The sequence below is a fragment of the Vulpes vulpes genome, chromosome 10 (assembly GCF_048418805.1).
Source record: "Vulpes vulpes isolate BD-2025 chromosome 10, VulVul3, whole genome shotgun sequence".
In the NCBI taxonomy this organism is placed as follows: Eukaryota; Metazoa; Chordata; class Mammalia; order Carnivora; family Canidae; genus Vulpes; species Vulpes vulpes.
In genome coordinates, this window is record NC_132789.1 from 42,572,647 (window position 1) to 42,588,640 (window position 15,994).

General features: G+C 46.7%; 1 protein-coding gene and 1 non-coding gene across 2 annotated transcripts in view; one reads left to right on the top strand and one right to left on the bottom strand.

Moving 5' to 3' along the window:
* INPP5B (inositol polyphosphate-5-phosphatase B) overlaps positions 1 to 14,487 on the top strand; it is a 50,985-nt gene extending 36,498 nt beyond the window's left edge. Inside the window, 11 exon segments of the mRNA XM_025991717.2 lie at positions 1,404 to 1,515; positions 3,529 to 3,638; positions 4,652 to 4,787; positions 6,662 to 6,772; positions 7,703 to 7,865; positions 8,695 to 8,930; positions 10,058 to 10,171; positions 11,598 to 11,682; positions 12,066 to 12,193; positions 13,257 to 13,368; positions 13,637 to 14,487. Of these exon segments, the coding sequence (XP_025847502.2) occupies positions 1,404 to 1,515; positions 3,529 to 3,638; positions 4,652 to 4,787; positions 6,662 to 6,772; positions 7,703 to 7,865; positions 8,695 to 8,930; positions 10,058 to 10,171; positions 11,598 to 11,682; positions 12,066 to 12,193; positions 13,257 to 13,368; positions 13,637 to 13,752 (1,423 nt within the window). The 3' untranslated portion in view covers positions 13,753 to 14,487.
* Positions 10,920 to 11,027, bottom strand: LOC112915093 (U6 spliceosomal RNA). The gene has a single exon (XR_003233991.1). It is a non-coding gene; the product is annotated as a U6 spliceosomal RNA (small nuclear RNA).
* Positions 14,488 to 15,994: the final 1,507 nt, after the last annotated feature.

The window sequence follows — 15,994 nt, forward strand, 5'->3', positions numbered from 1 at the left end:
TAGCCCACCCTCGCTTACACGCCGATAGGACGTCCTGTGGAAACGTTCCGTTTCCTAACTTAACCATCAGGCAGCCCTCTAGAGTCTCTCTCACACATCATTTGCCTCCAGAAAACGTATAAGATTTATTTTTAATGTGGGCCCATCTTGATAAAACATCACAAGGAAAGCAACCAAAGAGCGAGCTTCTCAAGTCCAGGCTTTAGAACTATGTTTTAGGATATTACATGTCTGTTCTTTCCAGAAACATATCACTGAGGTCCGGACAGAGTAGTCTCCCCTCACTTAGTCTTTTGTACCTCTTGATTCAGCGTCACAAAGCCGGAATTACAGCTGCTTGGAGCATCTTGTGCTAATCTCTGTTTTCTTTGTTTCATTTATCTCTAAAACGTTCAGTATGTCTCAATTCAAGGCATATTAGAATTTCAGACTTCACGATAACACTTGAAGCTTGTGCCACCTCTTTTAGAAAAAGGAAGAAGCCCCTGAGGCCATGGTGTCTGCCAGGGAGTACACAGATGCAAGCCCTCATCCCGCCTGCTGTGGTGGTGGAACTGTCTTGAGCTCGCTGGTGCTCTGGAAGCTGACAGGATGGCTTTCCTTCTCCAGGGAACTTAGCAGGGAGTGTGTCCTCCGTTCTGCTGAACCTCCAGCATCCTAGTTGGGGAGGTTGCCGCTTGCACGTCAGCTTGTCCGCTTTTAGCTTGTGGATGCATTTATTTTGGTGCGTGTGTACTGCTGTGCGGGTTCTCTAAAGACCTGGCTGCTGGCTTCAGACAGAGCAGTGCTGGAGTCTGTGGGCTGTGCGCTGTCATCTGGGAATGCTCAGTAGCCCTTCTCTGAAAGCAGCAGGTGTAATAAAACACCCATCACACTCTGCAGAAAAGAGCCAACCGATGATACAGTGGGGGTGAGGCCCAGACTCCACTGTACAGGTTGAGCTTTGTTTCGGAGGAACTCAGCTCGGAAACAAAGGCTGAGAGTGTGTTCTGTGGACTGTCATGTGCATGGAGGCGACATCATGGCATCATCTGGTTTGGGGCCCCCAAGCGATTGACATGATTCCCGATACTTAATCTTTTGTGCCTCTTCCCTTGAACGAGGTAAATGGTCGTCTTGCTTTTAGATCTTATTAGACTATCTTTCCAACCACACAAGAGTAAAACAGTCCAGGACAACTCAAGGCTGTTTCTGATGAACCTGGAGCAGAAGGTCACTGAGTAAGCAGCATGTTGGCCGTGACGTGAAATGGGGCGGCCTGAGAAAAGATGTCCCGAACAGCAGAGTCACTTCCCTCTCAGCTCCCGAGAAGCTGAGCCTCGGGGAGCTTCTGTCAGATGAGCGCTGGCGAGGGTGGGTGGAGTGCCTCCTGAACCTGTGACCTCTGTGCTCTCTCCTCACAGTGTGATCTTGTGGCTGGGGGACCTCAACTACAGGATAGAAGAACTGGATGTGGAGACAGTGAAAAAGCTCATCGAGGAGAAGGCCTTTCAGACCCTGTATGCATACGACCAGGTACAGATGGCCGCCTGTGCGTTCGAAGGCAGCTGTCCCCACACTGTGAGGGCACAGGAAGGCCTGGCGTCCCAGCCTCTTCCTCCTCGGCTGGGTGGGTTTCCCTGAGGAGCGGGTGGCCAGCCGTTCCTCCTCTCAGCTGCCTTCCCTCGTCCACGGCTGTCCCCCCCCGCCACTGGCTCTTCCCTCGAGGCACCTCGTACCCCTGGGGGACAAGAGCGTGCCTGTTCTCTGTCTCAGTCTCTCTCTCTCTCTCTCTCTCTCTCACTCTCTCTCTCACTCCTTATCCCCAGTGCTCATTCATTCATTCATTTCATCCAAGTCGGAGCTGAAAGGGTACGAAGCTTCTCATAAAGGCACTTGGTGTGTTTAAGATGCCTTGCTCTTTGTTTTCTGCGTGAGCCTGCCTCGCCCCCTCCTGCTCTCACCTTAAAGTCCCTTTTCTTTTTACCCTGTAGCCCCCTTCTTATTGTCATCAGTCTGAATGATCCTGCTAACCTTTTTATCCTGCAGTGCACATCAATCAAAGGGAGAAAACAAATATCAACTTTCTTATGTCTTTCCTTATGGAATAATCTCTTTTTGTGACTCATTTTTCTTCCTAGTTCCTTCCCTTGGTAAATTACCTTTTTTTTCTCTTTGATCCCCATTTCAGGATTAAGCCAGGCTGCTCTCTAACCATCTGTTTATTGCATCGGTATTCCAGAGTAAGGCGACCTAACTCCCCTTCCCTGTCATACCCACCTCCTCTTGCCTTCTTTTCTGCTCTGTCTTCAAGTAACAGTAGAGGTTTCGTGTGTTCTCTACTTCTCAGATGCTTTTAAGGTCTACCTATACCGATTTAAGAATCATCCTACAGTAACATCTACATTTTTACTATTTCTGTGGCTTTTTCCTTAATAGTCTTTTTTTTCTTTAGGAATTCATATTTTGGGGAATTTGGCAACTATTATGCCCTGAGTGGCTACTCCCTGTCTCCGGGGTTAGCTGATGGTTCTTCATCAGTCCACGCAGGGCAAAGCTTGGTCCCCAGGGAGGAGGCAGGAACACCTGTGGTTGTTCATCTCGCCGCAAGTGTGATCTTAAAGGAACTCCTCAAATGAGTGCAGTGGGAAGAATCCTGGCTATTCTCAGAATGTGCCAGGCACCATTCTAAGTTGACAGTTCTTCCCAGCAGTCTTGAGAGACAGATTCTGTTACAAATACAATATTTGCCAGTGGGGGAAATCAAGGCACAGAACTTCCCATAGTTCATATAACTTATTTGACAAACTCCTTATTTATTTATTTATCTATCTATCTATCTATCTATCTATCTATCTATCTATCTATTTTTGACAAACTCCTTTAGAAAAGTTGTTTAGGGATGACCGGGTGGCTCAGTGGGCGAGCATCTATCTGCCTTCGGCTCAGGTCGTGATCTCGGGGTCCTGGGATCAAGTCCTGCATCCGGCTCCTCGCAGGCAGCCCGCTTCTCCTTCTGCCTGTGTCTCTGCCTCTCATGAATGAATAAATAAAATCTTGTAAAAAAATTGTTTAATTCATACTCATTTGGGTATACTTCTAGTATTTATTTTTATATACACGGAAATTCCCCTTGGCTTTTTGGACTGTATCTTTCCAGACCTTTTTCTGTATAGTTCTCTCTCCGCACAATGAGAACAACTGTGTTACACAGATGAAATATCTGATACTTGGAAGGGAAAAGTCTATGCCTTTCGGTTCGTGATCCTCTGAGGGACATCTCAGTAGGTTGGTACTCAGGCCCCCTGGATGTAGGTAGGCCCTCATAAAAGCCCCAAAAACTGTACAACAGGCCAAAGGATGGTCAACTTGCTCCCCTTCCTAGGATTTAGTTCTCAAGATCTTGCAGGATAGCTTTCTCATGGGCCTTTCTTTTTGGGTTAGGGTTCAGATTCCAGATTGATTTCCTTTCCTCTGCTAATTCCAGGTTTGACTTTTTTATTCTGAAGTGAGTTTTTTTCCCCCTCTTCCTTCCATCCTTTTGTATAGCTGAAAACCCAGGTGGCTGCCAAGGCGGTGTTTGAAGGCTTCACCGAAGGCGAGCTCACGTTCCAGCCAACCTATAAGTATGATACTGGCTCCGATGACTGGGATACCAGGTAGGTAGGCGATTGCTTCAGGGAGCTGAGCAAATGGAAACCCTGAAATTTAGGGAAGCACTCGTCCCCACGGGCCTAAAGAAGGAGATTTGATTCCTGTGACTTCCCGTGTTTTGCACTCTAGTCAAACATTTCCCGTCAGTATCTGCTCATTGATCAGCTCTGCCTTCCTACGTGGTCTCTTTTTTTATTGCCTTAGCCTTTGTTCTATAATAATTTACTTTTCAGCTATGCTTAGGGTGATAGGATGATTCCAACCCGCTTAGCTTGTACTTGGTCATCGCGTAGGAGTTTATCAGTTTCATTAATGCTTGTGGTAGGCCTCACGTTATTTCATACACTTTACTTCTGTTACCTCACTAAATCTTCTCAGCAGCCGGCTGAAGGAGGTATGATTTATTTATTTATTTTGTAATTTATTTTTGGAGGTATGATTTATTATCCTCAGTTTTTAGATCGGGGAACTAAGGCACACAAAAATTAAAGAGCCTTCCGAGGGGTGCCTGGCTGGCTCAGTAGGTGGACCATGCAACTCTTGACCTTGGTGTTGTGAGTTCCAAGCACCACATTTGAGGGTAGAGATTATTTAAAAATAAAAAATCTTAAAAAATAAAATTAAAAAATAAGATAAAGGGCCCCCAAACAGGCTAGTATAAAACCAAGCTTATAACTGAAGCAGTAGGAATTCAGAGCCTGTTTCAAGCACCATCTTTTAAGGACTGCAGAGTACTTACTCCCAGATTGCCTTTTTTGTCTCATCCCCATAGGAGGGTAAAGAGCAGAGAGTCATTCTGAACGGTGTTTGGCTTGGGGCCCATGCAGCTGTTTTGGGTGATACCCACAGAGCACATGCTATCCCCTGGTGGGCCCGAATTGCTGTGCTTTCTCAGATCCCTGGGGCTGCATGGACTTGAAGGCCCTGCCCTGTCATTCTCCAGCTGAGCCAGGGTGCTGGCCAGGCAGGGGGCTCTGCTATGCCTATGCAGGCCCCCAGTGTGGACTTTGCATTTCAGCGAGAAGTGTCGTGCTCCTGCCTGGTGTGACCGGGTTCTCTGGAAAGGGAAGAACATCACTCAGCTGAGTTACCAGAGCCACATGGGCCTGAAGACCAGTGACCACAAGCCTGTCAGCTCAGTGTTTAACATCGGGGTAGGTGTGCAGCTGATACCCATCAGGAGCACTCTATGGAGAAAGGGTTCTCATAACCAAGACCACTCTTGTCATTCTTAGCTCCTCCTTCTGACCTGAATATGAGAAAGCTTTTAAAAATTGTTTTTTTTTTATTTTCTTAAAAGATTTTATTATTTATTCATGAAACACACAGAGTGAGAGAGAAAGAGAGGCAGAGACACAGGCAGAGGGAGAGGCAGGCTCCATGTAGGGAGCCCGACGTGGGACTTGATCCTGGGTCTCCAGGATCAGGCCCTGGGCCGAAGGCGGCGCTAAACCACTGAGCCATCCGGGCTGCCCTAAAAATTGTTTTTAGGGACGCCTGGGTGGCTCAGCGGTTGAGTGTCTACCTTCCGCTCAGGGTGTGATCCCGGGGTCCTAGGGTCAAGTCCCACATCAGGCTACCTGCAGGGAGCCTGCTTCTCCCTCTGCCTCTGTCTCTGCCTCTCTCTATGTCTGTCATGAATAAATAAATAAAATCTTAAAAAAATTGTTTTTAGGTGGGGTGCCTGAGTGGCTCAGTTGGTTAAGTGTCTGCTTTGGCTCAGGTCGTGATCCCAGGGTCCTGGATTGGGCCCTGCATTGGGCTGTCTACTTAGTGGGGAGCCTGCCTCTTCCATTCCTGTCTGCTGCTCCGCCTGCCTGTGCTCTCTCTCTCTTTCTGTCAAATCAGTCCATCAATCTTTAAAAAAAATTGTTTTTAGGGGCACTCAGCTGGCTCAGTCCGTAGAGCATGTGACTTGATGTTAAGGTTGTGAGTTCGAGCCCCACATTGGACATGGAGGTTTCTTAATGATAACAAAACAAAAAAGTCGTTATAACTTAAATTTAATTCATAATTATTTTGGTGTACTTCTATGATATATTTCTGTGTCCTTGGAAGTTCCCCTTTGCTTTTTGGACTGTAACTTTCCAAAACTTTTCCACAACTTTTTCTTTGCATTTATAAACATGTCCGTATTCTGTATACAACATAGAGGATATTTTCCCTTTTTGTAAAAGATCATGTTATGCATAGTGTTCTGAGAGAACATCTTTTGTTTCCCCCTACTGACTATGTCTTAGGAGATCTTTCCATGTCAGTAAAGATAGAGCTCCCTCCTCTTCCTCCTTCTATCAAATCCATATGAGCTTATTTCCCACACCCTGGCTGATGTTGGATTTTATTAGTCTTAAATTTCTGCCAACCCAGTGAGCCAAAAGAAAGAGATCTTGCATTATTTTAGATAACATTTCTCTGCTTGCTAGTGAAGTTGAACATCTTTTTATTATCTCTTCCCCTGTGACTTCTGCTTCTTTATATTATCTATTCTCGAGGGTTCAGGTAGAGGCATATCAGAATCTGTGAGGCTGTGGATAGCTTGACAAAAGCCTGATGTGTGTTACAGAGTTTTATTACTGGAAAGTGACAAAAATTGTGTTTATAATTCACAACACATAAGGGAAAGCCTGACAAAAATCTTGGCCAGTGGAGCACAGGTTACAAAGCCTTGAGAAATGCCACTTTCAATCAAACCCTAGAGAAGTTTCTTGCTGCAGGCCCGTTGACAGCAGCAAGCAAAGTAGACCTTGTCACTGAGCATCATTCTGCCCTAGGTCTGCGACCTGCCACACCTGCCAGCCAGGCTTCCACTCCTGCGTCTTCTCTCTGCAGTTAACCTCATCACAAACTCTGCTTCTGGAGACCCTTCTGGGTCTGTTGTGAACTGGGTTCTTTGTTGACTAATTAAATCCATCTAGTCTTCACTTTCCGTGTTGCCATCAGCTGCTCTTGCCCCGTCCTGTGCATGTCCTCTTTCCTGAAAAGGAGGAAATGGGCAGAAGGCACTCAGGCTCTGCTGTTTCCCTCCCAGGTGAAGGTGGTCAACGAAGAACGTTACCGGAAGACTCTGGAAGAGATTGTTCGCTCCCTGGACAAGATGGAAAATGCCAACATTCCTTCTGTGTCCCTTTCTAAGCGAGAGGTAGGAAGGACATGTTAAGGATATCAGCAACAGGCTCTTCTATTTGTAGAACTCAGATCTCATCTGCGAGGCCTCAGAAATCCAGGAGCCACCTGTCTGACCCCTGGACTCCAGGCTTCTTGACGGGCAGACGCCTCTAGTTACAATGAGGCTGCTGTGTTAGCTGACAGGAGGGGGCTGGTTTGGATTCTGTTCTTCTGATCGTCTGAATCAGAAGCCTTTAACCTGTATGACTCATAGGTTTTACCCACACGTGGGCCATTCATGATTTAAATGATGGCACAGATGAGCCAAAAAGTGCTTTGTTTGATTTCAGTGTAGCTGGTATGTATTCTTGCAGGGGTTTGTCTTCCTATGGATGTTTTGCTTTGACCAAGATGAAGTTGAGTTAGAATTTTGTGGGTACACAGGTGTTGGTGGGAGGGAAGGTGGTGTAGAAAAGGGATGGGTCACAGGTGGGGGAAGTCTAGTTAGGGCTGAAGATTTTTTGTGGAAGAGCTACAGCGTGGAGCACTTAGAACGGACAGTTCCAAGAAGTCAGAACGGAGATTTCTGGTGAGGGTATTGTTTAATGCCCTAATGTGCTCCATCTTCATGTTTGGGGCTGGAATTTGTAAAGGGTATTTTGGAAGTGGTCTTTGTGTATAGAAGACAGAAGGTTCGAATTTTGAATCCTTCAGGAAATTTATTTATAAAACAATGTAAGTTTTTGGGTTTCTGGGTTAAACACAGACCCAGACAGACCCACACAGACCACTGGTCTTTAGTGGAGCTGTGGCCTCCCAGGTAAATACGTAAAGCAGAATCATGATTTGAAAGAGGTGGTCCTTGATTTTCTTTCCGGAAAGGGCAAAGATTGCCCAGTTGGGGTGGCTGAACGGGTTGCCGAGAAGAGGGCACTGGTCTGACTGGTCCCGGGCTTGTTCCCAGTTCTGTTTTCAGAATGTGAAGTACATGCAGTTGCAAGTACAGTCCTTTACTATCCATAATGGACAAGTACCCTGTCAGTTTGAATTCATCAACAAGCCTGATGAAGCGTCTTACTGTAAGAAGTGGCTGAATGCCAACCCCAGCAGAGGCTTCCTCCTGCCAGGTGAGGCCTCTGTTTCCAGGTCCCTGGTTGCTGGTTTGGGGAACACTCCTGACTGCTTGTTTTCCTAAAGTAAGCTTTTTTGTTTGACTGTTTGTTGTCTGATTGAAACTTCTAAAAGTCCTCTGGACAAACTGTCCGCAACTAAGATATAACAGGAAAGGGTACGAGTTCAGCTTGAAAAGCTTTCTCAGCCATGTGTATGTTCCATAATTTCACAGAAAGAGAAGACGGAAGACCACTGGGAAGCAGGTGCTGCTCTTGAAGGACCCATTTTCACTGTCTGCCTCACTATAATCAGGTCCCCGCATCTGCTCTTATAGGGAAAGATAACGGGGTGGTAATCCAGAGATTATATCCGGCCCTGGAATGTACCATTCATGTCTTTCCCCTAACTTCTCCTTTGCACTCTGCGTCGTGCTGTGTGGCAGAGGGATGAAGCCTGTTTTGTGGACAATTTATAGGCTGACACTTGCATTATATTTTCTCCTGGATCAGGTGTCTTTATCTGACCTGGCCCAGGGCAAGCTCTTTGATCCCTGCCTTCTGATTGTATTAATAATTGTAACTTGAGCTGTGCTCCTTTGTACCTGATTTTCATAGCAGTTGCCTCATCACATGTTTTTGTTTGTTGTTTTCATATCTCCACGTGGACTAGAAACTTGTTCGTGTGTCCTCTGAGTGCTGAGCACATACATACGTGTTGGTTGGCTGACACCTCTGATGCCCTTCCCCAGCCCTTCGTGGCTGCTCCGCATTCCCGCTGTCCTCTTTCCCTCTTTCCTCTTGGGCTTCCAACCAGCCAATGTTAACTTTTAATGTTTTTCTTCAGACTCTGCCATTGAGATTGAATTGGAGCTATTTGTAAATAAGACCACGGCTACAAAGCTCAACTCAGGTGAAGACAAAATTGAAGACATTCTGGTTTTGCACCTGGACAGGGGAAAGGATTACTTTCTGTCTGTGTCTGGGAATTACCTGCCCAGCTGTTTCGGATCTCCCATACATACATTGTGCTACATGAGGGAGCCAATCTTGGACCTGCCCCTGGAAACAATTAGAGAGCTGGTGAGTTACATGCCACAAGGAAGCTTCTAGAATGGTAGCAGCCGACCAAGTGAAACAAGATATTCTCAGTCTTTCATACATAGTATATTAGAGAAACTCAGCCATGGATACTAAGATATGAAGTTGCCCTGGCCCGTGATTTTATTCCTTTTTTTGTTTTAATCATCACGTGGGCATCTGTCATCCTGAACTAAACTTTCTGAGATGTAAAAGACTCCTATAGAGACAATTTGAATACAAGAGGACTACTTTAGAGCAGATTTATCGTAACATGCATTTCTCCCCGTTCCAATGCATTTTTTAATTTGGGGACTTAATTTCTATCCTCTCCATTACATAAGATGAAAACAGAGGCCCAGTAAGGAGTGTGATTAGTCACAGGTCACATGGTAAGTTAACAGTGGACCTGGTGCCTGCATTCAGATTTTTGAACTCCTAAGACTCCCAAGTCTCTGTCCTTACCCCACTAGTCCACACTGTCTCCCTGTTTCTGCTCTTTTCTTTTTTTTAATATTTTATTTATTTATTCATCAGAGACATAGGCAGAGGGAGAAGCAGGCTCCCTGTGGGGAGCCCGATTTGGGACTCGATCCCAGGACCCTGGGATCATACCCTGAGCTGAAGGCAGATGCTCAACCGCTGAGCCAGTTTGGCATCCCTCCCTGGTTCTGCTCTTGGCAGGATATTTTTTCAAAGAAGATGATGCATATTTCATCTGATTTATTGAAACTGCTTGCCATAACCCATTCCTCATTCTCAAAAATCACCTTTTGTGCCTTGATTGTGAAATCACCTGATTTCATTTTTTTGCCTATGGAATGTTTGCTTAAGGGTTTGAAATGCTTCTCTTCCTCCATGGGTTTGCTGCCCCCATTATCATGTATTCTCCTGGAACTAGCCTGTTGGAAGTTCCATCGGTGGACCTTTGTGTTATGCTTTTTATTTTTTAATTTTATTTTTTAAATTAAGATTTTATTTACTTGACATAGAGAGAGAATGAACATGAGCAGAGGGAGCAGCAGGCTCAGAGCTCGATCCCAGGACCCTGAGACCATGACCTGAGCGGAAGGCAGACACTTAACCGGCTGAGCCACCCAGGCGCTCCTATCCTTTTTATTGCTTTTCAGACTCTGATGCCACTACAGACTGAAGATGATGGGATCCAGTTGGAGAACCCCTTGGGAATCCCCAAAGAGCTCTGGATGATGGTTGATTACCTGTACCAGAATGCTGTCCAGCAGGTAGGTGGTGATTAAAAGCAGTCAGACTTGATTGATGCCAGGCTGCCTTGGGAAAGAGCATCAGCCTCAAGAACTTTTGGAGTAAGAAGCTTTAACCTCAAGGAATCTATGGAAATCTATCTCTTCCCTAAGGAGTGAGTGTGGGGTAGGTTCATAGTTTCATAGCCCCATGAGACCTTGCTGGTACATACAGTGCTTGATTACCCGCAAGGGAAGCAGCCTTGCAGAGGATGGCCTTCGTGGCACAGCGTGTTCCCTCCCTTGTCCCCTGGGGTCCTCCCAAGTAGAAAGACATCCGGATTCCTCTCAGGATGTCAGCCTGCTATCCTTTTGAGGAGTTCTTGCCAGTTTCTGGGAATGGGAGGGGCTAACTTGTTGATAAGCCAGACTGAGGCCTGAGACCAGATGGAGCCCCCAGGGCATGAGTCAGGAGGCCTGATTTCTAGAGTGATTTGGGCAAGTTCCATGAGATCAGATTGGTCTGCTTCACTGACTCATTCATGTAGGGAGACTAATACAAACTATAGTCCACCACTTGGGAGCAACGTACGTTCTTAGGACAGTCTCTTTTTACTAACCCCCCCCCCCCTTACATGTATTACTACAGTGGATCAAACACTATTCTAAGTGTTTAGCAGCATTGCCTCAGTTAGTTCTCACAATAGCCCTCAGATGAAGAAGAACCCGAGGTCCAGAAGGCCAAGTAACTTGGTCACGATCCCAAAGCTGATAAATGGGCAGGATGGGGATTAGAACCCAGGGAGTCTGGCTGTAGAAGTCACATTCTTGTTCAGGGGCCATGCTAATCTTCTCTGTATCGTTCTCACTTTAATGCATGTGCTACCAAAGTGAGCACAGAGGTCACGTTCTTAGGTACCATGCCATGATCAGCCTTCTCTGTGGAGCTCCTCCCGAGTGTAACGAGCAATACACAGAATATTATTATTCAGTTATGTGGCGTTAAGTCATTTAACAAAACAAATGAATATAAGGCAGGCTAGGACCAAAGGAAATACCTGTAGTGCTGTAACCTTGTTTTCACAAAGCAAGGTGGTGCCTTTTTAACTTTCTCCATCTTATAAATGATGTATTTTCCTCATGCTTTTTTCCTGGTTAATCTCTCCATAACACTGCAGGAAACATAGCTATAAGTTTACCTTATTGTTATGAGCAGTAGGCCCTACCTGTAGCTTTATAATCAGTTTTATCACTTGAAAGACCTGTCGTGGGAGCATGCTTGGGAAGGCCTGCCAGGTGAGTTAGCTGCATCAGCCCTACATCTATCACATCGTTTACCAGGTTGATTCCAAGGCCTCACTACGCTGCTCCCTATTTGCACCTTGGTGGTGGTCATATTTCTAGGTCAGGAAATCATGGCTAATTTTCTGAGAATGTAACTATTTGGTGACTTTCTTTCTTTTTGCAGGAAGATCTGTTTCAGCAGCCAGGCCTGAGGTCGGAATTTGAGCATATCAGGGACTGTTTGGATACTGGAATGATTGAAACCCTCTGTATCCTTAGACGTTTGTGCGCATGTGCACGTATGTGTGTGTGTGTGTGTGTGTGTGTGTATGTGTGCATGTGCATGCATGTGAATATGATTAAGAGGTGAGAGAAAAGAAAGAATATTTTAAGGCTCAAAATCAGATCTTGTGTCCTCAGCTACCATATTTTTCTTACTTAAAGTTTGCATAGAGAAGACTTTACAACTTTAAGCAGCCACTGTAGCAGGAACTCAGGAGGGCCCAGCTAAGCTAACAAACAGCTTGGCCCCTTCACCATGTCAGGCTGGCATCCTGGCTCTGAGCAGAGGGCACTTCTGGCATGTGCTCGCTCCTGGGCCTTTTCCTAACCATGGCTCGGCATCGCCAGTTCCTTAACGATGGGCCAAAAGCCGCCAGCAATCATTCCGTAGCTGAAGCCTTGCTGCTTTTCCTGGAGAGCCTGCCAGAGCCTGTCATCTGCTATAGCACCTACCATAACTGCTTGGAGTGTTCTGGCAACTACACAGCGAGTAAACAGGTGAGGGGAAGCGTTGAGCATTAATTTACACATGTTGCAGCCTCGGGCCTTGTGGGGCCTGAGGGAACAAAGTGGGCGCAGTCCCTCAAACACAGTGTCCTAGCAACTCCATAGCCTTCCTTCCCGAACCTGTTCTTCCTCTCATGTCCTCTTTTCTTTTAATGGCTTCATCCTTAATTCCAGTGACTGAACCCAGAAACCTGAGTCATTTCTGAGTCGGCCTCTGCTTGCCTCCCGCATGCCCAGTTCCCTTGATCTGTCACTCTCTTTCCACTCTCGTCCACTGACCCTGGTTCCAAGCCCCGCACTCAGGCTCTCCCTCTGCTCATTTGTTTTGTATACTGCCATCATACCACGTGCTCTAAAGCTCTCGTCCGGTCACTGTTGGTCAAAAGCCACACTCGGCTCTCTATTGCCAATTAATGATTTTCTTAAACAAATATTCAAGACTTTTAACCGTCTGGTCTAGTGGTTCACACATATATAGCAGAATAATCTAGAAAGCTTGTAAATAATACAGGTGCCAGAGCCTCACCACCCATCCACTGAGTCGGAATCTCTTTTGGAATAGATCTCCTACAAGTTTCCCAAGTGGCAATGATGATATGCAGAGAGCTGGAGTACTTGAATTCTAGCCTGATCGACCTCTCCAGGCTTAGTACCTGTTCAAACAGTGGTGCTTCTGCTAAAATTGACTTCTCAATCTCTCCCCTTATCTCAGTTTTCCTTCTCTTGCCTTTTTTATACTTTCTTTTTGCTCTGAATACCCTAGTCCTTACTTCGGCAAGTCCAGTCTTGTCTTATATTCAAGACCTGGCTTAAAGTGTCTTCTATTCCCACAAACCTTTTGAGAGCACATGGTTAGAATATTGCCATCTAAATTCACATAGTGCTTGATCTGTGCTTCTCTTTTGACACTCGTGCCAAGGGGTGAGTGTTCAGGGTTCCCTGTGCACAGTCTTACTCATGCCCTTGAATCATGTACTCAGTTCCTGGAATATAGCAAATGTCTGACAAATGACTGAATGAATGAAAAGACAAATCCCGATTCTCCTTCTTTCAGGTCATTTCTACCCTCCCCACTTTCCACCAAAATGTCTTCAATTACTTGATGGCGTTTTTGCGAGAACTGCTGAAAAAATCAGCAAAAAATCATTTGGATGAGAATATTCTAGGTAAGCAGTCAAGCGTCCGTGGAAAGCATCTCTGCAAACTGAGAGACTCATTATGAGAAATGTGCTTGAAGAAGGTCCCAAGACCACTGAAGTGGAACTAAAATCTGCGGTCCTGGGCCAAATTTACCCTCACATGTTTTTTTGTTTTGTTTTGTTTTTTGTTTTTTTCAAGCAGAAAATAATGCTTTGGGGCACTCCTCCCAACTCAACACAAAAATAAGTAGTGCTGCTTTTGCTGAATCATTTGTCTTCTGTGTTTTTCTTGCAGCCAGCATATTTGGCAGCTTACTGCTTCGAAACCCAGCTGGTCACCAAAAGCTTGACATGGCAGAGAAGAAGAAGGCTCAAGAATTTATTCACTTATTCCTCTGCAACTCACCCTGAGCCATTCTATCTCCTGTCCTGTTTTACTCAAGGCAGCCAATTGCCAGCCCCACCTGTTTAAGATCAAGAACTACCATAAGACGACGTGAGGCCCCTTGGAAGCAAAAGTGGCAGCTGCCTGTTTCCTGAGCCCAGACATCCCCCACCCCCTGACTGTGGCTGTCACATCCCTGCTACTCTGAGTTGGGAAGCCATGGGGGAAATCTACCATAATAAAACTGACAGTCAATGTTCAACTTTAGCTATTTAACACAGATCTATTTTTTTAAATTTTAAAGATGCTTAAATAAATACTTCCTGTGCTTACTCAGCCTGCCTCCAGGGCATAGTCAGTGCCTTCCCTGTAGCCTGGGCTGAGCTCCCCATGACCAGATATTTGAACAAACTTTGGGGCCTTGAAGGGAGAATGAACTGGACAGCAAGAAGATGCAAGCAGAATCTGCTGGATAAACAGGTCACAGCCACCCTAGATGCTTCCAGTGCTCTAAGGACATATATATATGTATATACAAACCCTACCCCCCGTCCTACTCAGAGGTGGCTCAACAACTCTGGAGCTGGCCACTCAGCCTCAGAGGGTAATACTGTGGCTTGAAAACGAAGGTACTGAGGAAAGTGGTGTTCTGGTGAAACAAGTGGGTTTTTCTGGATCAGCAAATCCTCTGAACTGTATAGGATGCATCCCCTCTCTCATATGTGTAATATATTTTAATGATAAATGTATTTTTAACACTGGTTGTTTGCATGTCTTTATGTCTTAAGAGGTGGCAGCTGGACCTTTTGTGGTGTTGGGGCAGCTGGTCAGGGACTGTAGAGGTAGTTGCTTGGCAGTTTGGTGGGTAACAATCACTATTCAGTTTTCTTTTTCTTTTCTATTTTTTTTAAGGTTTTATTTATTTATTCTTGAGAGAGGGAGAGAGTCAGAGACACAAGGCAGAGGGAGAAGCAGCCTCCATGCTGGGAGCCTGACGTGGAACTCGATCCTGGATCTCCAGGATCACACTGCGGGCTGAAGGCAGGCGCTAAACTGCTGAGCCACCTGGGCTGCCCTTCTTTTAAATCTTTTAAAAGATTTTATTTATTTATTCATGAGAGACAGAGGGAGAGAGAGGCAGGGACACAGGCAGAGGGAGAAGTAGGCTCCATGCAGGGAGCCAGACATGGGACTCGATCCCCGGTCTCCAGCATCACCTCCTGGGCCAGGAAGGTAGATACTTAACCGCTGAACCACCCAGGCATCCCTATTCAGGGTTTTCAAGCAAGAGATGTATAGGCATGGCCTGAAAGGCCTGACCCTGATGTAGTCTCTGGGAGTTGTCCCACTGGATAGATACTCTTAGGTAGCTTATGGTGGAGCTCTTGGTGGGGGGGAGGGGTGGCTCAGTGGGTTAGGCCTGTGCCTGCAACTCAGGTCATGATCCCAGGGTCCTGAGATCAAGCCCTACACCAGGCTCCCTGCTCAGTGGGGAGCCTGCCCCTCCCCCTGTTTGTGCCCCTCCCAAATAAATGCAATCTTTAAAAATTTATTTATTTTTAAGATTTTATTCATCCATTTATGAAAGACAGAGAGAGAGGCAGAGACACAGGCAGAGGGAGAAGCAGGCTCCATGCAGGGAGCCCGACGGGGGACTCGATCCCAGGTCTCCAGGGTCACGCCCTGGGCTGAAGACAGATGCTATAAACCCCTGAGCCACCCGGGCTGCCCCAACTTTTTTTTTTTTTTTTAAAGTAGCTTATGGGAAAGTCAGGCGGTAGCCGCTGGAAGGTTCTAACAGATATAACAGGTATTTTAAAAAGATAGGAGGGGGCGCCCGGGTGGCTCGGTTGGTTGGGCCCCGAGTCTCGGCTCACTCAGGTCATGACCTATAGGGGCTCCCGTCGGGTCGGCGCGGAGTCGGCTCCAGATTCTTTCCCTCTGCCCCTCCCCCCGTCGCATTCTCTCAAATCATTAAAAAAAAAAAAAAAAGAGTAAGGAAAGCGCGCGCGAAGTCGCTTCTCGGGCGCTGGGGCACCGAGCCCCCCGCGCCCCCCGCGCCCCCGGCAGCCTGGACCAGGACTCGGAAGCGGGGCCGCAGGGTGACGGCGCGAACGGTCAGGGGAAGGCAAGTAGGTGGCGCCGACCGGCCGGCGGGAGCCCCGCGGGAGCCCTGCAGGGGGCCGCTGGGGCCGACGGCCCGGGCAGAAGAGCGGGCGAGCGAGCGCGGGAAGCGGCGGCCCCGGGCGCGGGGAGCAGCCCGCCCTC